Below are 22,718 nucleotides of genomic sequence, written 5' to 3' on the forward strand. Positions count from 1 at the left end.
TTTTGGACCCTTGAGCCAATGCATCACGATAAATGGTTTAGATCTATCCAAATCTGAAATTGTACACATGGATTATTTCCAGCTGGAACTATTCAACCTGCCTTCACGTCAACTTTGACCTCGGCTCTGGCGAGTTGTCATCGTGATTCATTGATTGAATGAATCAAACTTAAGAAAAAACAGCAAAGTAGCGAAGTGTTTTTGGTATTGGAATACTATTTTCGAAAGTAAAAAGGTACTCAGCTAATTAAGAGATTGGAGAGATAAAACTGTTATTGTCATTATAAACTGACTCTAAAATAGTCGGCGCCCTGTTACGAAACGATCCAACACTTATGAGCGAGTAAGTTGCGACAATTCCGGACAATGTGATTTTTGTGAAAATTAAGACACTATCTGTTATTTATTTTTTCATTTTACATATTGTAAAACATTTTTGGACAGACAGACATAATTTCATTAGGACTAAAACCGGAAAAAAATTTACAACCTTAAAATAAATTACTTTGGAAACAGTGAGGAAGAGAAAGATTTCACTTGAGGTATGTCCTGGGGAAATACCTCATAAATAAGAAAAAAATGGATGGACCCCAAACCAAAAATTGAACTGTTTTTAAAAGAAATATTTAATTACAAGGAAACAATACAGGACTCAAAAGCAAGAAAAAAAGCACGGAAAAACGAACGACATTCTTAAAAGGTTTAAAATAGACACACACAAAAAATCCCTGGATTAACAGACTGCATTTATGTGTATTTATTGCATTTGTGTATATTCTTGTAATATTCTTTTTTGTTAATAAAAAAAAAAGGTACTCCCTCCAACCTCCGGGAGTGGACGGCAGGAAACTGAAGTACCACAGAGAAAAGCTGCAACTAACTAGAACGGAAACATTACTATTGTATTTTCAAAATAAAACAACAAAGATCATCAGCTTTTGAAGGTGGTTTGTTGTTAGCCATATGCAACAAAATATTTATTGATTAATTAGGAGGGTGTAATGTTTATGCAAATATTTAAATTTAAACAGATTTATTGGCAGACTTGCCAACTACTCTATTAATTAGTCTTTTAGGGCCAGTTTTTATATGGATGGCACATGTAACTGGAGCTATGCAACATTCCCTCCTGCTTCAAACGCTCCACCATCATCCCAGTCCCCAAGCACTACACTATCACACCTGGAGTCTATGGTCATGAAATCCATTGACTTCAGAACTGCATTAATCCTTCGTGGCATAGATTCAACAAGGTACTGGAAATATTCATCAGAGAATTTGGTCCATATTGACATGATAGCATCACACAGATGCTGCAGATTTGTCGGCTGCACATCCATGATGATTGACACGATGCTCAATTGGTACTAAGGGGCCAAAGTGTGCCAAGAAAATATCCCCCACATCATTACACCACCACCACCAGCCTGAACCGTTGATACAAGGCAGGATGGATCCATGCTTTCATGTTGTTGATGTCAAATTCTGACCCTACCATCCGAATGTCGCAGCAGAAATTGAGACTCATCAGACCAGGCAACGTTTTTCCAACCTTCTATTGTCCAATTTTGGTGAGCCTGTGTCAATTGTAGCCTCAGTTTCCTGTTCTTAGCTGACAGGAGTGGCACCCGGTGTGGTCTTCTGCTGCTGTAGCCCATCGGCCTCAAGGTTTGACGTGTTGTGCATTCAGAGATGCTCTTCTTCATGCCTTGGTTGTAACAAGTGGTTATTTGAGTTACTGTTGCCTTTCTATTAGCTGGAACCAGTCTGGCCATTCTCCTCTGACCTCTGACATCAACAAGGCATTTGCGCCCACAGAACTGCCGCTCACTGGATATTTCCCTTGTTCAAACCATTCTCTGTAAACCCTAGAGATGGTAGAGCATGAAAATCCCAGTAGATCAGCAGTTTCTGAAATACTCAACCCAGCCCGTCTGGTACCAACAACCATGCCACGTTTAAAGTCACTTAAATCACCTTTCTTCCTCATTCTGATGCTCGGTTTGAACTGCAGCAGATCGTCTTCACCATGTCTACATGCCTAAATGCATTGAGTTTTTGCCATGTGATTGGGTGATTAGAGATTTGCGTTAGCGAGCAGTTGGACAGGTGTACCTAATAAAGAGGCCAGTGAGTGTAGACAGATTGCCACACTGGTCATCTTCTACACTGTCATTAATCAGTTTGTCCTGTGTTCGTCTATCACTGCTTGGTTTGGCTCATCCACAAAAGAGGACAGGTTCAGACTGCAACTAACAATCAGGTCTGCAGAGTGGATCATCAGGACTGACCTGCCCCTTATCAAGGACTTGTACAGTTTTTGGGTCAGGAAAAGGGGGTCTAACATCTCTGTCAACCCCACACCCTGTACACAAATTGTTTAGACTTTTACTCTTAGGTTGGAGCTACAGAGCGCTATTTGCAAAAACCAGCTGCCACAGAGACAATTTCTTCCACCAGGCTGTCTCTATAATGAACACAACAAACACCTCAGCCTGAGTAGTCAGCTACTTCGCTGTGAAACAAAATAAGCACATTGCACTACCACAACCTGCCTTTCTTTTTTCCTTGTATAAAAAATGGGGTGAACATTAACACACATGTACATACTGATACTTTATCTCTATCTTTATTTCCTCTAACGTTTTTTGAATAGGTAATATTGGTACGATGTGAGTGCTGGAAACCAAAGTCCTTGTTTGTAAACACAAACTTGTTGATTCTGATACTGCTTATTCTAATTCGATTCAATTCAATTCAATTCAAAGATACTTTATTAATCTCCAAGGGAAATTAAACGCTGTTGTAGCTCATTATGAAGGTTTCTCCAAAGAGCCGTTGTAGATGCTGATGTCTGTGGGGAGGAAGGATCTCCTGTAGCAGTCTGTCAAACAGCAGATCTGAAGAAGCCTCTGACTGAAGACACTGTTGTTGTAGGACAGTCTCATGAAGAGGATGCTCAGGGTTCTTCATAATGTTCTTCATTTTATGAAGAATCTTTCTTTGCACAATGATCTCCAGAGGTTCTACAGGAGTCCCCATAATAAAGCCAGCCTTCTTTATCAGCTTGTTGAGATTTTTTTGAGTGCCTGGCTCTGCTGCTGCTTCCCCAGCAGATTATGGCAGAAGAGATCACACTCGACACAACAGACTTATAGAAGATATGCAGCATCTTGCTGCAAACATCGAAGGTCCTAAGCTTCCTCAAGAAATACAGTCTGCTCTGTCCCAGTCTGTTGTCCAGGTGAATACCGAGGTATTTGTACTCCTCCACCACCTCCACCTCTTCTCCCATGATGGAAATAGTTTTTGACTTATTCCTGTTTCTGTTCAAATCTATAATCATCTCCTTTGTTTTATTCACGTTCAAAATGAGATGATTGTTTCTACATCGTGCCATAAAGCGGTCCACCAGCTCCCTGTACTCAGCTTCTTTTCTATCTCTGATCCACCCCACGACTGCATCTGAGTATTTCTGCAGATGACAGGAGTCTGTCTTGTACTGGAAGTCTGAGGTGTACAGAGAGTGAGAGTACAGTCCCCTGTGGTGCTCCTGTGCTGCTGACTACCTGGTTAGACACACAACCCTTCAGTCTCACAAACTGTGGTCTGTTTGTCACGTAGTATTTGATCCAGGAGATTGTTGCGGCCTTCATGTCTTGTGGTGTTTCTGACAAAGCAAATCAGGTTAACTTGTGTTAAATGCATTGGAGAAATCAAAGAACAAGATCCTCACGGTGCTGCTGGCTTTGTTCAGATGACAGTGGGTTTGTTGAAGCAGGTGTATGATGGCATCTTCAACTCCAACTCCACAGCGATAAGCAAACTCAAGAGGGTCCTGATATTGTTTGCTTACTCAGGTGGGCCAACAGGAGTGTCTCAGAGCTACTCCAACCTGTTGCCACCTTGAGCAGCACAATTCTTGTTAAGGATCAATCTGACAGATTTTTGATTTATCACCTGGTGCTCATTTGATCCCCTTGCTAATGCTTCCATGGGCAACTACCATTATAGCCCATATATTTGATATAAAACAAGCCATAAATATAAAATGTATATCCCCTCTCTGGATGTAAACCTGCTTAGCACAGATAATATTTGAGTACCAATTATTATTAACACAGTGGCCATAAACAATTATGGGAACAAGACCTCAAAATGCCTTGCAAAAAGCAACAATACTAATGTGTATACTACTACTACTACTACTACTACTACTACTAATCATAATACTACCACAACTACTACAACTACTATAACTACTACTGCTACAACAACAACAACTACTACTACTACAACTAAAAATAATAATATACTGATAATAATTATTGTTGATATTATTATTAAGCAATAAAAAACATTTGGAGCATAACACAACACATTTCTGAATACGTATTGAGTAAACATCAATACTGCTATTTCCTTTTCCTGAGTTAATGCGATATAAATTATTGTGAAAGGGCATACCGGAAGTTCTCGCTGTCATTCCGTTCCTCTTCACTTTGACGGCACTGATAGGGGCAGCAGGCAGGCTCGGCTCGCCCTCCCGGAACTCTGCAGCCCCAGCGGCTCTGATTATTTTAACACCGGGGTTCGGTCCAACATGGCGGCATACGGATGGAAATACTGATGACAGTCCGAAAGATCGCCTCGATTTGTACGATGGTAAGGAGGTCAGAGCGGGTTGTTAGGCCGGGTAACGTCCGCTGCCCGGTCTGCTGAGCCCTGGTCTCATGCTCATAGTTAGCTGTCCTGGTGCTGCTGCTAGCCTGTTCTTTAGCCTCACAGGACAACATGATAAAAACACACAGTGTTTCCAGAAAGTTGGTCAGGTCAGGGCAGCTTTGCAGCCGCGAACACGCTGCAGTATGGAGAGTTAACGGGACCGTGTTGTGCCCACATCGGGTATGCGTGACGGATACTAAGCAGCTTCATCCTGGTTGTGGTTTGTTGGGCTGATTAAATGGACGGAAAACAGCTAGCTTAGCCTGCTAGCCTTTGGAGTTCTATTCCGGGCTGAAGTTGTTGTCAGATAAAATGAAACTTTTGGTTCCTGCTGTCAGAGCTGCGCCTTTTTTTTTTTTTTTTTTTTTCTCCAAATAGAAATGTCAGTGAGACTACTGAGGAACTGAGCTGTAAAACACCCCAAGGCTGCTGACACTGCTCTGAGTTTATATGTCAAAAAATGTAATATGATGATACAGGATAGAGCCTGAATGAGTCAGTAAAACCCTTAGAAGGTAGTTTATTTGTGCTCAAATAAAACAACAGGGAGCTGATTTTAGTGAAGATAAAAGCAAACAAATATTGAGAAATGTTTTAAGACCCCATAGAGTTCTGATGCCAGGATCCCAGGCAGCACATTCCTCAAAGACTTGGAAACTCTCCACAGTATGTTTACAAGCTGTTTGATAGACATGGGCCTGCTAAAATGTTGCTGTTTAAAAACTCCTAAAAGTTTACGTTTTTATTCTATGCTTTAAAATGGACATAGTAGTTGTTTTTAAGTGCTTATCAGGCATGAACTAGAGTAATAAAACTAATAACACTCCAATATTAGCTGGTTAACTAGTCAGGCTATCTGCTCAGGTAGCCAGCCTGCAGACGCCTGTTTGAACAGACATGCTGCTCGTGGCCTACCCACTCCAGTCATAAAACGGCTTTACCTTCATACCCGATTTTAGTTGTTAGGTAATGACTTTCCAGGTGTTTTTCTTGGCCAGGCGGAAATATTGCCAAAGAGCAAAATTTGTCCTATCTATTAAGGTAGACGCTGAAAAACTCCAGCTGGTAAGCTGTGTTCGGCATCGCTGGTAAACTGCCGAATGCAGGCTAGCTATGTAAAAAGCCTGACTGATTAGCTTCCCGATATCAACTTGTTATACTTTTGTTACTCTTAAAAACATAGCTGTGGTATAATGTTGCGCACAAATAAGGATTTTTACTTTAAAAAGGACATTAAATTTAGCAAGTGTGTTTTCTAAGTTTTATGCTTAAGTCTGTGTAAATAAAAATAAACATATGGATGTATAGATAACACTTATAACTGCAATAATACACTCAGTGTTGTAATAACTGCTGTTCTTCTATGTTCAATCCAAACAATTTAATTACGTTAAACATTTCTGTTGTTGTTTTTGTAAATATAAATACTGTTTTCTCTCAATGTCATCACACCATTAGAATCTCATACTGGTCCATGCCTACTAGCAGCTTTGTATGGGCTGTTTAGGTGAACGACAGCAGCGTGTTTGGCAGGTCCTGCAGGGAGCTTCATGTCCAGAAGGTCAGAAACCAGCCACACTGCTTTCGCTCCTTCTAGACGTGACGGCGCCTAACTTCGACGTTGCTCAGCCCGAAGGTTTAAGCTTGCGTTTCACGGACCTCTTCCTGTAAACACATTAAGCGTTGAGGCCAGCAAAGCTTAGCAGCTGCTTCTAGACGTACACAAGCCGAGCCCAGCGATGGTAGCCTCACCAGCTGCTGGCCGGGAGGCGTCTTGGTGTTCCAGAAAATTAATTTGGCTGCCGGAAACCGGGGAAGTGGACCTGGGTAATTAGAAGTGGGAAATGTTGAAATCAAATGCTGGAGTTCTTGATTAAATATCCTTGTGACAGTAACAGGGCAAGGTTAGCACATTTGTTTTACATGTTTGGGGAATGCAAAATGCTGCGGTTAGATTATCACAATTATAAGGAAGACTTTGTCTATATTTTATATTTATAACAGAAAAGCAACACTTATTCATACCGCTGCTAAAATAATAGAACATATTGATTATTACTAGTATTTGAAACAATATTTATTGTTTTAATTATTATATATAGACCTAGAAAAGAATATAGATTAAACACCCACCAAATTTAGTAGTTTTAAAGTGTTGAACAGATCTTTGCACCCAGCAAAGTATTTCTCTTTATTGGAAGTAGGAGGAAAGTGTAGGGGCCTTTTTCAGCCACCCTGCTAGCAGTGTGCAGGAATAGGTTGGAGGAGGAACAGCGTTGCATTGCTCTATGCGTTTCATCTCAAGCAGCTTCAAATCTATAAAAAAGGTTGGTTAAAAAAAAGAAAAAAAGTCCCACCTATTCAGCAGCTGCGGTTGAGTGGTAGACTGTTTCTCACGCTTAAGACCGTTTTAAACATCGCTGAACACCTTGATGTTGTTGCTGGGAAAAAAACTACATGACTAGAGAATAATCATTTACTTTTAGTTATACAGCATTTTGACCTTTGCACTTTAATTTTACAGGTTAGTTTAAACCGAGACCCCTTTCAGTGCATTCACTAAACCGAACATTTCCATTTGTTAATTTGTCTTAAGAATAAGTTGAAACGGTGCGTCGTGGGTTTGAGACCTTTTATTTACTGTCATTTCTTAACACCCGAGGATAGTGACTAATTTCTAAGCTGTCACGTTAAATCAGCAATGACTGTTAATAATTGATGTCTTTGTGTGTTTTCAGCTCCTATTTTCACCAACCCGTTTCATCCTTTTTCTCTCTGCCTCTCAGACACCAGAGAGCAGTTTAGTGCGTCTTGTTTCCAACCCGGCGCTGTTTGGAGGCGGCGCCCGTTAGATGAATAAGCTCGGGCCCAGTCGGCCCGTCAGCCTCTTGCTGACTTTACACGGACTGCAGTGTGACGAAGAGCTCAGCGCTGTAGGTTTTCAACCCCTCAGGGAGAAGCTGCATCATCATCACTAGCGTCATCATTGCCTTCGTTTTCTAAGTCTGCTCCCATCAAAATACGCCTGGAAGAGCGTTTTGTGCAGCGGGAAAAACTCGGGGTGATGTCATTCGATAGATTTGTACACACTGTTTTGTTCTGCTTCCTTTTTTTGTCGTTGAACAATATATGCAGAGGTTTTGTTTGTTATATAACGTATATGCCGAGACTTTGGAATGATCTCAAGGGTTTATTCTTTTTACTTGTGTTTTCCGTAAAGTCACTGTCTGTGTTCCTATTGTGGCATCAAATTAATTTCCTCACTGCTAAATCATTGGAGCAAAACTAAAAGGAAAAAGTTGACCCAAAGTCATCATCACCATGGTTTGAACGGATATAATTGAGCTTTTTAGAATGATGACACTTTTACCTCCTGAAGCATTTTAAAGGTTTCCATTAGTGGTGGATCTTTTCACTAACACACGTTACTGACGATAAACAGCTTGGTAATGAAGAATAGATTTTCACTTCATGATTTCGCCAGATAAATTTGTTTTTAAAAGTGCGCTAAAGAAAACAAAACTGCTAATCCTGCTTTGTTTGTATTTGGGCTGATGACATCACAAGAGGCAGATAGATCAGGCTGAACTACTGGCATTAATAAAGATTGTAGATGACAGGTTTTAAAGGAGATTCTGGAGCATTTGAGTTGCTTTTGGAAACGGGTTCGACGTTCCGGGTTTTAGCCAGAGCTGGTCTCCCCTGAGGCATGATGGATACATCAGTGAATGTTGAAGGTGATGCAAGTTGATGGTAGCAGTGAATTTAAGTGGTGTACGTTTATGTTCCTATTTGAATTTTTATGATTAATTTCCACGCTTATTCAACAACTGAAATATGAGTAAATGCTCTATTCTGCTTATATCATCTTAGATAGTTAAACAATTTGTCAGTACAGTGGAGCTGCAGCCTCTGTCTTTCTGGTCGCTAAGAGATTGATTTTGTTTTTCTTTCTTACCTCCTTTTAGTGTTGACTGGAATGATGGTGGCGGTGTAGGCTGTACCACAGGTGCTTGTATGGTGAGGCATATTGTTTGGATGGCTGTTTCCCTAGTGATGATGCCACAATTGTGTAGAAAACATAATCAAAAATCCTCCTAATGGGATACATCGACCAGACCAGATAGCTTTTCTAAATAACTGGACTGAAAATAATTGTTGAAGAACTTTGTTAAGGAAATCGAACCAAAATTGTCTGCAGGGTTTTGGACAAATCACTTTTATGTATTTTATTCCTTCCAAATTTTCCTGAAACATGCCATCCCATGTTCTCACCATCGGGTCCAGCTTTTTGCTGCCACCATCCTGAATCACAAGTAAAAAACCTATGGAGGAGAAAATAACTAATCAGTTGCTTTATGCCTTATGTCATGTCGTCAGAGACGTGCTTGTGGAAGCTAGTTTTTGTTGTCTTTGCGAAATAAAGATTTACCCCAAAATAATAGCAACACAAATCATAAACTGACCAAAACATGCTGTTTTTATAGTTAATGAACTCTATCTAAAGTGAGTTTTATTAGCAGCTTTTAGAGAAGTACAAAGATTTCTGAACCAGATTATAAAAAAAGATGTTTTCCATTGCATATCATATGTTGAGACGGGCTTGTTTTCTCATTGTTCTTTTATGCAAAGACATGAAGGAAAATAATGTGACTATATGGGTTGTTCCATTGGAGAATATAGGCTGGTTTTCCAATTCCAGCGGAGCAAAAAAAACAAATACAACTGGAAGTTTTTATTTGTGTTTGGAGAACTGGGGAATTTAAATAAGGAATGGAAAAACGTGTCCAGTCTTTGGTTACTCATTTTTAGTGCTGTGATAAGAAACATTTTAGTAAAACATTAATTCTGCTTTTTCCCCCACTTCTCCAGGGCGCCAATGCCTCTGCCTTGGAAAAGGAGATTGGACCAGAGCAGTTTCCTGTTAATGAACACTACTTTGGATTGGTCAATGTAAGTGTATCTGTACACAGCTCACTACAAGCACAACGTGCTTTTATATTTCAAGTACGAAATAAATAAAGATCCCTAGCTAATGATGTGCATGCACAGCTCCAAATGGCTCTGACTCTTTCATGATTCACACTTTAACTTAAAATAAATCTGGATGATTATTTATTCATGAAGTGACAGTTGGTGTTCATTTGGGTTAAATGGATGCTAATAAAACATGCGCACTTTGTCGTCTCTGTGGTTCCTTCCCCTCTTCTAGTTCGGCAACACCTGCTACTGTAACTCTGTGCTGCAGGCCCTGTATTTCTGCCGACCGTTCAGGGAGAAGGTGCTGGCATACAAGGTGAGTGTTGAATAGAAAACCCACACTAGTGACCACGTGGGTTTAATTTAGGCGCTTATCTCGAAGCGGCCAGTAGGCAGCCAGAAATCACTCGTGTCAGAAGGTTTTATGACAAGTTTCTGAAAACGGTGTCCAAAATAGCTGATGAAGATAGATTTTGTGAAATATAAATTAATGTTGTGAAATGCCTTCAAGTACAATTCATCTGATGCTAAATTGAGTGGCAGAAACAATACTATTTCTTCGCTTTGCCACATGCACTACCTGTCAAAAGGTTTAGATGCACTTTCTCACTTAATGGGTGTCTTTATTTTCATGACTATTTACATTGTAGATTCTCACCAAAGGCAAAACTATGAATGAGCACATATTGAATTATATAGTAAACAAAAAGTGTGAAATAACTAAACATTTTTTATATTTTAGATTGTTCTCTTTATGGTTTGTTTTTGTGGTTTGTAGTTCTCTTTTGTTTTTTTATTTTTCCAGAATTGTTGATCATATAATTGTCTGTGAACACAGACTCTGAGCGGTCAAATAAGCTGAATGAGTCAGAAAACGGGGTCAAATCCCCTGGCATCTCTTCTATTTCAAGCGCTCGGCATGCCGATGTGAGGGAATCTTCCATCAGTGTATACATTGCGGCTGCAGTGCAGAGCATGAGATCAAGTCATTCTAACAGACCATTGCAGCAATATTTTTGTACTTTGAATCCTCTATCTAGTACAAATAAATCAGTGGCAGAATCAAATATTTAGGAATAAGATGTTGGGACAATTAACTTAGAGCCTTAAATGTACTATAGAAATGCAAGGGCGATACACTAAGCTCTTGCTCTCGGTGGAAGACACGCGTTTTCTCTCCCTCCCTGCTGATCCCTGCTTCTGCTTTTTGTCTGTATTTTTCTCAGAGCCTCACTTTGCATATCCTCCAAACTTGTAAATTATGGATTTGGTCAGCTGGACTCTCAACGTAATTGAACAAATTTTTTTCTTTTCAACGGGAAGACAGGGTAAAGGAGACCCTCTTGTCCAGACGGGACGTTTTTCTCTGGAAACACAATGGATTTTTGGCAGCAGTGGAAGATTGTGTGCCTGACTACGATGTCGGTCGAGGACATAGAAAATGTGTACATATTTGGACTTTTGATAATAGGATTTCTGCTTTTTGGAGTTGGTGGTTACCTGGCTTATCGATTGATTCGCAAAACGTGGGCGGCTGTTCAAAGCTTTCCAAAGCTTCCTGCGATGTTAGATGGAGTCTGTAGAGCGATCAACACTCTGAAATGTTAAGAGAGCAGAATCACAAGCTGGACACGATTCTTGAACAGAATTGCAGCTTGGCAGCGGTTGGACTCAGAGGTTAAAGGATATAATCTTGGAGAAGTTGTACGCTCGAGAACTGCGGAAAATACCAGAAATTTGGCTATTTAGATTCGCAATTGAGACATACCAGTAAAACTCTTAAGGTGGTTGGAAATTGCCTGAACCACAACATTTATTGTTTTTCTAAATCTGGCACCTCAATGTGGCCTTGGCAACTTCTGCTAACTGGCTATCAATAAAATATCTCCTGGATGTTATATAAACACGACGCTCTTCCCCTGCCCTCCCCTACCAGCTGTGTGCTGATAGGACTATGCGGCCGATTGATAAAACTTCCACCTCTCTTCTCAAGGACAATGGCGCTTCTATCAGTGTTGACAGTCTAATTCTTGCAGACACACTCAGACTTATACATTCACACCCTCAGGAGTCCACCGTACCCTTGCTGAATCTTTACTTATGTGTGTGTTGCTTACCCCTGCTGAGGATTTTTGTACTATTTCAGACTGAATTCTGCTAAGAATAGAGTCTGAAATATGATTTTTTTTCCCTCCTATCTTACTTTACCTAAATGTGTGATTTCATTATTTTTCATAGATTTTCAGATTTCTCAGAAGGATTACCAGCAAAAGCCAATTATTATTAGTATTTCATTACTTTTTCTTAATTTTGAGTTTTATCAGAAGGATTACCAGTGAAAACCAAATATTATTAGTAATTTGGACTTTAGCTGCTCTTACACCAATGACCCAGCTTTCTTAATTAGACTACAATGGACTGTTATTACTTAGTTCAACTTCAGTCACAGTAAAAGCAATATATCATTAGCACCTGAAAATGTGGATTAAAGCTGTTTTGTACCAGTGACTCAGCTTCCTTAGTTAGAATTCAGTGGAATGATGAGACTATTAGGTTTCCCAGAAGGACTCATAGATTCTTAGATTTCTTAGACACAGAAAAACAAATCAAATAATACTACAATCCTTCTATCTGTGTTTATTTTCTTTGTGATTTTATTGTAATTGTATGTACAGCGCTTAGTGTCTCGTTACTGAAAAGTGGTATATAAATAAACTTACCTTACCTTACAATCATGTAACTGGAGTAGAAGGATTTTATCAAGATGCTGATTAGAGAAAGGCCATTTTTGTGAATATTTGCGTTTCTTGAAGTATTGTGTATTGGCCACACCTGAGCTTAATTGTCCAAAATATAAGTAGCCCATCTTTGAGCAGAACAGAGTTCCTGTAGCTGTACAGGTAGTCAAAGTGTAACGTCAATGAATCAGCCCCGTTGCCTTTACCAACAGATCCATAGAGACAGAAAAGGAAAAAGCTTTGACGGCAGAAACGTAGTGTGTGTGACAACAAGCAGAAGAAGAAAATCAGGAGATAAAAAGGATACTCGCATTATGTTGGATTCCTGGTTGAAGATTTAGACTTCTGCATTATCGCCACCTCTTGGCCTGGAGTGTGAACGTTCATAACGATGAAGGCTGAGGTAGGGATGCTAGTCAGTTATCCCTATTTCATACCTGTGCAGTTGTGGTCAATTTGTACCTGACTTTAGTTTGGATCTAAAATGAAGCCATCTGACACCGAAAGTTTCATATTGACCATTTCCTCATTTGATTTCTTACTTTCCAGGGGGACAATCTCTGTCGGCCTTGACAACCAATGATTTAAAGCAATTTTCAGCAATCTACTCATAGCCTGCCTGACGAAAATGTGGTTGTATGTCTGCAAAATGTGGTTCTGATTTAAACAAGGATTCACAGTCAAGATTCAGCTGACCCAAATTACTAAACTACAAAGAATAAATAAACAAAGGTTCCTGTTTGCAGTATAAATACAGGTGATAGATGGTAAAATTGTTAAGACTCTTATTCTGCCAGCTGCAGCATGAAAAAGAGTTTAATAAAAGGACATATGTGATGGAAAAACAGTAATTTTTCCAAGTTGGTTAACAAAAAAATTGCTTAAAAGTAGATAGTAAGAACAAACACTCATACTAGTATTTCTACAGCTGCCAGAAAAGGTAAAACAATTTACCAGTTGTTACAGTTTTTTCCATTTCCTTTTTTTATTGAAAAGAACAGGACATTTTTGCATGTAACTGCTAATTTAATGTGGATATTATTACAAATAAATCAATCAATTATCAATTATGTCCATGGGTATAAAATGGTTTGTTTACTGGTAGGAAAGCAGGTAGAAATGAAATGTTAACAATTGGGTTTGGAACTAACCAAAAAACGAGATGAAAACAAACATAGAACCCATGTTACACATTTTGTTAAAAACATAATTAGAGCTTGTTGAAATCTTTGTGGAGCAGCAGAGTGACTCGAGCTGTTCCTCTCAGGTGCAGCCTCGGCGGAAGGAGTCCCTCCTCACCTGCCTTGCAGACCTGTTCAACAGCATTGCCACCCAGAAGAAGAAAGTCGGAGTCATCCCTCCCAAGAAATTCATATCTCGGCTAAGGAAGGAAAATGGTAGGGGGTTCGAGATGCACAATGAGTAGAATAATTCTGGAACAGATTTGCAAGAATGTGCAGCTGCCGCTGATGTCAGAGCTCAAGGCATCCTGTAGTCTCACAGGGAAGCATTTATCACTTCACCAAGACATTTAAGTCATTGAAACAAACTTCCTTTCATGGTGGAGCAGCACAGCTGAGAGTGCTGATGGAAGCAGCGGGCTTAGAAAAGGGAAGAAGATGGTAAAGACGGGGATGTGGAGAAGTTAATCACACAGCTGAGGAAGTAATATTTTCTCTGAAGTCTTGGAGCAGGAAGCAAATGAAAGGAACGACACACGTTGCCAGAACATACTGATGTCATTTGTCTCATAAGCTTTACTTTGGTTTGAAGGCATCTGTCCTCTTATTTGTGTTCTTACAAAGGTATTCATACATCTTCAGCTTTTCCACATCTTGTCTTCATTCCAACCACAAGCTTCAATGTATGAAATCGTGATTTTTTTTTATTTTTTATGTGAAGTGGAAGAAAAAGATTACATGGGATTTAATGTGGTAGACCACCACAAAGTAGTTCACAATTGTGATGTGAAAAGACCGACATGTTTGGTGTGCGTTGACCAACTGCACACGTAGAGACGGAAAGTTTGGCCCATTCTGTTTTGTAGAACAGCTAAAGCTCAGTGGAAGACTGGCTAAGCTGAAGGAGTAGTCGTTTTTGAAATCAGACAGTTGATGGTTGAATGCCAGCTTCCTCCTGCCAAATGTCCATGTGCCTCTAGGCAAGGCACTTAACCCCAAGTTACCTACTGATCTGTAGTGTGTGTGCACCCCCAGTCTCTCTTGTAGCCTTTAGCAGGTTTGCTTCCAGGATTGCTCAGCGTTCAGCTCCATCCATTTTCCCACCAACAATGATCTTCTTCCATGTCTCTCCCTGGCCGGTTTGATTCCGTTTAATTTTGGTCTGGTCTGGCTGGAGCACCTTCTCCCAGACTCTGTGTCCCCTACACGGCTTCTGGCAAACCTGGCATGGCAGGTACAACTAACAGTTGTCCTGTCAAGACATTTTCCCACCTGAGCGGTAGACCTCGGCAGCTCCCCCCGAGTTGCCATGACCCTGCTTCTCTGATTAATGCTCTCATTGCCTGGCTTGCAAGTTTAGATGGTAGGTTTGCAGTTGTACCACTTTATTCCAACAGCTGGGACTCCATCACACACACGGGTGGATTTTGTTCTGCTAATTTGGGGACTTCTGAAGGCAGTTCAGATAACTGGAATTTTATTTGTGGTGTCAGAATAAGGAGGGGAGAGAGGGAGAGATTCAAATGCACACTTTTCAGATGATATATGTGGTTGTAATATGCTAAAATCTCAATGTTTCTCCTTGACATGTCCACATCTCTCCCTCTCAGAGTTGTTCGACAACTACATGCAGCAGGACGCCCACGAATTCCTCAACTACCTCCTCAACACTATCGCAGACCTCCTCCAGGAGGAGAAGAGCCAGGAGCGGCAGCAGAACGGAAAACTGCTGCAGAACGGAAGTGGAGGAGGCAGTGATGGAGGAGGAGGAGGAGAAGGCGAAGGTGGAAAGGAGACACAGCAGACATGGGTCCACGAGATCTTCCAAGGAACGCTGACCAATGAGACACGCTGCCTCAACTGTGAAGCTGTGAGTGGCGGCACGCTTGCTGCTTACGTTTGTGGTCCAAAGGACAGCAGGCGTGTTACTGAAACTGTTCTTATTTTTGTGGCGCTTGGTTGGTTGGCAATTGACCTGTTCTGTTTTTCCCTCACGACGTGCTGCAGGTGAGCAGTAAAGACGAGGACTTCCTGGATCTATCGGTGGATGTGGAGCAGAACACTTCAATCACACACTGTCTCAGGTTGTCATGACAGAAATGTCTTCAACGCCTTCTTTATTAAAAAGATCTTGCAATGAGGTTTAATGGATAAGTTCTCCTTTAAAGCTTTTATGTCTGTGCTCAACAGAGGCTTCAGCAACACAGAGACATTATGCAGCGAGTATAAATATTACTGTGAGCAATGTCGCAGCAAACAGGAGGGCCAGAAAAGGTAGGTGGCATCATCATCATCTTGGGCCCTGTCCCAATACTCGCACTTCCACCCTTGTGTCCCTGAATTGCGCGTTCCCATTGATGGGTTCGAGTGCGTAGTGTGTCCCAATTCTCCAGAGTGGTCCTTAGCCCCGCCCCCTTTGTGCCCCACATCCGCCCTTCGGCGAAGCCCGCATCGAAGCGGACTTCGCCAAAGTATATTACCCACAATTCACTGCTGCAGATGACGTTCTGAGCAAAAACCAATCATAACCATCAACGTAACCAGCCATCAAATCAGAATAATAAGAACTGCGTAAACTTTAGACAGCAAGCCGACAAATATATTTATATTTTTTACTGGTTTTCCAGGCTCAACATTGTAAGAAACCACTGGGTTCAGAGTGAGTCTGGGCAGTCAGTAGGTCATAACACTGAAGTTACCTTTCAAACAAACACTGGCGCGGCGAGAGTCTGGTGTATAAGCCTCCTTCGCTTCCTGCACTTTCTTCTCCTCAAAACAATTGCTTGTTGCAGTTTTAAATAGTTTTTTTTAGCAGCAAGACTGAAAACAGCGCTGGTTCACGCCCTTTTTGATGTTGCAGTTACGGTGCAGAGGTGCATGTTGATGACATAACCCCTACTGTCCCAATTCTCCAATTTTGCACACTTGTAACCTGCGCACTTCAACCCTTACATGCACTTGTACAAAGTACACACTTCATAGAGAGGTGTAGGGTGTAGTGTGGGTATTGGGACAGGGCATTGGTTTTCTATTTAGCTTCGTTTATATTTTGCCACTTTTTGTTCAGTTTTTTTATTTTTATTTCTGTCTTTTAATGTTCGTGCAGCAGAAGACACACAAATAAATCTAGTGGGGTTCTTCTGGATTTGAGAAAATGTACCAAATTATTTTTAGAAGACTTGTGAAATTACAACATATCATCATAGAGCAAGGCGTGGCGGTGGCGCAGAGGTAAAACGCGTGACCGATGCTGCATGTCTTCCCCGTCTCTCCGCCTCTTTCCTGTGACCTTACAGTCAAAACAATAAGGGAAACAAAGGCCACTAGTTCTGCAAATAAGCTTTACAAAAAGAGCAATTAAATCAGTGATGCCTGTAACCTGATAATGGTATGAAACAATGTCAAACATGCACAAGATCTGGTTCAAAAGACCTTGAAATACACCACAATCTCAAGAACTGATGATGAAGTCATGTAATCTGTCTGCAGCCCCCACTGCGTTCTTGCAGAGCAGCATCGGAGTGTTTTTCTTAAAGCTGTAACACTTTTTTTTTTTAAATGATCAAACTCTGTTTAGTCTTTGTTCCATTAGAGATCACCCCTGAAACCACATCTGAGGTCACCACAGCAGCTTGGTGGGGCCTTCCTGTTACATTCTGAGAATTTGTTCACTGGTGTACACATGCCAAAACCCGTCTGACACTGCGTCATCTGAGCTGCTCTCTGACTTCCCGTTACGCGAACAGCGCTGCTACATTTTTAGCTTTCTGTGATGAGAAACTGTTCAGTGCATCTTCCCGAGTGCTACTGCGTTGTGTTTTTTTTATACCTGAGTGCCTGCTAAGTGCACCAAGGAGCATCCATTAGACAGAAAGGGCTATTAACAGAGACTGCACGTTGCATTAACATGATGCAGAAAGAGCACCAGTGGTGCAGCTGAATAAGGAGGAAGGAAAAGCATCTAAAACAGTCTGCATTATTCTGGTTGTTCATTATGGTTATTTAGCTCTGACATTTTTGCCTTGAACTGATAACTTTCACAGCCTTTTTAGGTTCTTCATGTTTTTCCTGAAGTTACCTTTCTCCCACGTTTGAAGGAGATCTTTCAGCTTCAAAGTTGTTCTTCCTCTCTAAAACCTCCTGTTTCGACTGGAAATCGAGTTTAGAAAAATACTCCCAGTTTTGAGAAGTAATGTTCCGTTCTGTCAGACAAAATTTAAATAAGAGTACGGTTACAGCAATTGTCAGTGAAAACACCCCTGACCACCCGTAGCTGTGGAGTATGTAGCAACGTGCTGTTAGGGGTCTGTGCCAAAGGGGCTCAGCACTGCCCCCTATCATTGCGGCACGGTACTTTTTGCCACACCCTGTCCATTAGAAGATTAAATATGTCACACATTCATTAAATATATTAGACAGTGGAATATCTGCATGTTTGGTACATGTGTAATCCAGCATGTATGTTGGCAATATAAAGAGAGACAACAGTGGGTATGCACCAACTGTCTGCATCAGTCATTGTGTGTGGCACAGCGCCACCAGTGGTGAGGCACAGCTATTCACTGCCTCTCCTTGCCTTTCTTCCATGTATTTGAATAGGTAATGTGTAAATTCAGCGATTTTGACCTTAAAAATGTTGAAATCATACAGAAAACAAGTTTATTGAACAGTTTGTTTTTGTCTTGTCATTGCTAGTATTTTGCTTCTCATGACCAGACGGTGCCTGCCCCTGACTGCACGTCACTGGTTTAGGGTCATTGTCTTACATAAAGGTGAACATCCAACGCAGGCTCAAGACGTCTGCTGCATCCAACAGGTTGTCTTCTTAGACTGCTCTGTATGACCAGATTTGTGGAGTGTGTGACTAATGGTTGACCTGTCAACAGATTCTTCCGACTGAGTTGTGGATCTCTGCAACTCCTCCAGAGTTACCACTGGACTGTTGACTTCTAACCTAACCCAGCTTTAAACTTCTCCACAGCGTTCTCTCTGACCTGCTTTTCCTTGGTCTTCATGGTGCTATTTGTTCACTAATGTTCTTTAACAAACCTCAGAGGCCTTCACAAAACATCTGTTTTTATTCTGCCATTAAATTACACACAAGTTGACTCTATTTACTAATAGTAACACTTCATATTGCAATTGGTTTTACTATGTTTTAATTTGAGCCTTCTGAGTAAAAGGGGTTATAGAGAAAAAATACGTTAGACACTTTTCTGATTTTATTTGTTAAAAAATATGTATCATATTCCTTCCTCTTAACAATGTTCTACTTTGTGCTGGTCTATCACAAAATGCAGCTGTGGTTCAAACGTGACAAAATGTGAAACCGTATGAATAGTTAAACAGCTGTACTGCACTGTAAAATCTTTTGTCCATCAATTGACTTTGGCACATAAATATAAATTATATTTGTTTCATTTTGTTCCTCAGGATGAGGGTTAAAAAGCTGCCCATGATCCTTGCCCTCCACCTGAAGCGCTTTAAGTACATGGACCAGCTCCACCGCTACACCAAGCTGTCCTATCGGGTCGTCTTCCCTCTGGAGCTCCGCCTTTTTAATACGTCAGGGGACGCCACCAACCCCGACCGCATGTACGACCTGGTCGCTGTTGTCGTGCACTGTGGCAGGTAGGTTTAAATTAGATTAAATTGGGATTTTTGCATTTTAGTTTGATGTGAAGTAACTTTGGAAATACAAATTTTCTGCTTAGCCGAAAATGTGTTATGGGTAAAACTACGGTCCTGGATGTGATTTTTGCACCTGTTGGAATGGGTTTAGCCACTTTGAAACTCAGTAAAGAAAGCTTTGAATGCAGTTTAGGTCATTATTAGTGCATTTTTGCAAACAGCATTTAAACATGGCCCCCTTCCAAGCTGTTAAAGAGCGGAGTCAAACAGTTGAAGACATTGTTTGCTTGACTCTCCAGAGCCCTGGCCCAAGTACTGCAGCCAAAAGCAGTTTTAAGCAAAGTTAGATTTAGATTTAGTTAGATTTAAAATATTTTTGTATGCTTTCTATAATGGAAACAGTAGGTTTCTATTTTCCACTACAACTACGCCAGAATCCACTTTATTGGCCCAAATAACTCCTCCCAAATAAGGAGTTAGACTTTTGTTCCATGTTACATTTAAATTTAAATATGTCCTGATTTATGATTGATGAGAAATGGTATTCTTGGAACAGGATATGGATGTTGAGTATTGGGGCCGTATCAGTGTTAATAAGATGAACAATACACAAGTTGCCAAGAAAAAGAGGAGATATTTGCTATGCTAACAATACTTTTTATAAAAACTAAGAAGTCTTTTTTTCCACACAGTGTAAAGGTTTCTTCTTTTAAAAAATTTCAAAAGGAAAATATCATGCTTTTAAATCCTTCCTTTCCACACCTAAATCGCTCAGTTGTGGTCTACATAAAGTAGAGCTGCAATGCTTTGGTCTGAGCTCCTTGTTATTGTAGCTCCACAGGCTCCTCTTTTATCCCTGTTCTGAGGTGCGTCTCAGAGCAACTAGTCTCTTTAAATGCTGTTGAGGTACTTTACACCCCGACCCCTCCAGGTCAAAGAACGCTCCACTTTGACCCGTTCGGACATTTTTTAGTTATCTAGTGCCGCAGAAACAAGACAAAAAGGGGAAAAACAATGCAAAACTGTCTGTGTAATAATAATATTCAAAATATGCAGTACGGTTCTGTCCTCAAGGAGCTAAAAGGAGCACACAGCAACATAAGCAGAAGGCATGATGCTACTGCTATCAGAACAATGGACAGGAAATAATGTCTAAAAATAAATAATTTGTTGTATAAAGTATTTATCATCTTTCGTTGTCCGATGAGCTAACCCCTCCCTCCTACTTCCCCATGTCTAAAAGGATTGCTCAACCAGCTCTCCATCTAACGGGTCCGGATTTCCCTAAACCTGAAAGGTCTTACTAAGCAGGTTTACTGAAAGTTCTGTTTAAGCTGGTGTCGGGAAATGACTCGCCTAGCCTCTGACAGCCTTCATCCAAAAGTCTCGCCCTTCTTCAACTGGAGGTCCGGGCGACCGAGTAGCCTCTCGCAGTCATCCACACCTTCGACAGTCACTTTTGTTCACGGCTGCTCATTCCCTAATTTACAACTGGCTCTTGGTATATGGGCTAGGTTAATTTTAGTGGCTCGGAACGAGCCCCAAGGTGCTGTTTTAACAAACTTGACTAAGGCAACCCATAAAAACCTCCTAAAATATCTTAGAACCAGGCAACAAGACTTTTTACCATCAATGAAAAACCAACAATACGATGACTCAAATAATTGAATGTCCATGATTTAACTAGAATTTTATATGCTTTATTTAATTAGTAACGCTTTTGCAGGGGTCAGTAACAACTTAAATTCGGCAACACAAAATAATTTCAATAATAGAAATGAATCAATCAATTCAACCCGTCTTTCCCTGATGCTGAAACTAGTGGGTTTGGAGAGTCTTTGAAGACGGAGGCTCATCCGTGCACCTGATGGAGATGTTTCTTCTGGTAACAACAAGTGGTTTCTTGACAGGAATACGACTTAGTCTTCAGTTTTCTTCCTTTAAGTGGCAGGCACTGATGCTCCAGGCTTTGATGATTAAACAGGATCTTTGTTGTTATTTGTCTCTGAAGACAGTAGTTTCCAGAGGCTGAAGAGTTGAAGGAAACCCGGAGACATAAATGAAGTTGATTCAGGACTTCCAGAAGCCTGAAACTTAGAGCAATCAGCCTTTCACCGATCAAGTTCACTTCTGTTGTCTGGATAAAAAGGCTTTTGATGAAATCAGATTCTTAATCTTGAGGCACAGTCCTTTCTGGGCTCACGGGTTGATCCTCTTTTTTAATGCAGTCGATCAGTTGGGCTGTGTCTCTGTTCCTTTTCCTCTTCGTCGTCTTCCGCTTTATCCGGGACCGGGTCGCGGGGGCAGCAGACTCAGCAGAGACGCCCAGACGTCTTTCTCTCCAGACACCTCCTCCAGCTCCTCCAGGGGGAGCACAAGGCATTCCCAGGCCAGCCGAGAGACATAGTCCCTCCAGCGTGTCCTGGGCCGTCCCCTGGGCCTCCTTCCGGTGGGACGTGCCTGGAACACCTCCCGAGGAAGGCGTCCAGGAGGCATCCGATATAGATGCCCGAGCCACCTCAACTGGCTCCTCTCGATGTGGAGGAGCAGTGGCTCTACTCCGAGCTCCTCCCAGATGGCCGAGCTCCTCACCCTATCTCTAAGGGAGTGCCCGGCCACCCTACGGAGGAAGCCACTTGTATCCGGGATCTCGTTCTTTCGGTCATGACCCAAAGTTCATGGCCATAGGTGAGGGTAGGAACGTAGACCGACCGGTAAATTGAGAGCTTCGCTTTTGGGCTCAGCTCTCTCTTCACCACAACGGACCGGCACAGCGCCCCCCATTACTGGGGCAGCCGCACCGATCCGTCTGTCGATCTCCCGCTCCATTCTTCCCTCACTCGTGAACAAGACCCCGAGATACTTAAACTCCTCCACTTGAGGCAGGAACTCCACTCCAACCTGAAGAGGACAAGCCACCCTTTTCTGGTTGAGAGCCATGGCCTCGGACTTGGAGGAGCTGATCTTCATCCCAGCTGCTTCACACTCGGCTGTGAACCGCCACAGCGCATGCTGTAGGTCTTGGCTAGAGGGGGCCAACAGGACCACGTCATCTGCAAAAAGAAGAGACGAAATCCACTGGTCCCCAAACCAGACCCCCTCCGGCCCTTGGCTGCGTCTAGAAATCCTGTCCATAAAAGTTATGAACAGGACTGTGTTCCTTTTCCATCCAAGCTTATTTTCTCCGTCTGATCTTGTTCGCTGGTCTTCTGCGAGGAAATAACCCCGTTTCTGCTCTCAGCATTGTTTTTATAGCGCTTGATGCCTTCACCGGTCAGGCCCTTATTAGGCTTCTTAGTTATTACGCAACCTATTCAGCTCAGCTTCTTGATTATTGCTCAATACTTTAGTCATGGTCACTGTGACCCACTGATTCTGTTTCTCATCCTTGGAGATGCTAATAATAGCCACGCTGGTCTGTAGTCGCATCCTCCCGTCGCTGTCAGCATGCAGCTGGCTCTCG

At 41.5% G+C, this 22,718-nt stretch overlaps 1 protein-coding gene across 5 annotated transcripts in view; it reads left to right on the top strand.

Annotated features, from left to right (window-relative positions):
* The first annotated feature begins 4,480 nt into the window (after positions 1-4,480).
* Positions 4,481-22,718, top strand: part of usp12b (ubiquitin specific peptidase 12b) — a 29,099-nt gene continuing 10,861 nt past the window's right edge. The window contains exons 1-9 of one of the 5 annotated variants that reach the window (XM_047385515.1): positions 4,527-4,665; positions 7,512-7,658; positions 9,598-9,678; positions 9,938-10,021; positions 13,711-13,840; positions 15,235-15,494; positions 15,632-15,708; positions 15,815-15,898; positions 19,058-19,255. In XM_047385515.1, coding sequence (XP_047241471.1) covers positions 7,578-7,658; positions 9,598-9,678; positions 9,938-10,021; positions 13,711-13,840; positions 15,235-15,494; positions 15,632-15,708; positions 15,815-15,898; positions 19,058-19,255 — 995 coding nt within the window. In that variant the 5' untranslated portion in view covers positions 4,527-4,665; positions 7,512-7,577. Of the gene's footprint in view, positions 4,666-7,511; positions 7,659-9,597; positions 9,679-9,937; positions 10,022-12,655; positions 12,847-13,710; positions 13,841-15,234; positions 15,495-15,631; positions 15,709-15,814; positions 15,899-19,057; positions 19,256-22,718 lie in introns of those variants that run through there. The other 4 variants (XM_047385517.1, XM_047385516.1, XR_007041328.1 and 1 more) reach the window with 4 other exon arrangements.

This window comes from Girardinichthys multiradiatus, chromosome 14 (assembly GCF_021462225.1).
Source record: "Girardinichthys multiradiatus isolate DD_20200921_A chromosome 14, DD_fGirMul_XY1, whole genome shotgun sequence".
In the NCBI taxonomy this organism is placed as follows: Eukaryota; Metazoa; Chordata; class Actinopteri; order Cyprinodontiformes; family Goodeidae; genus Girardinichthys; species Girardinichthys multiradiatus.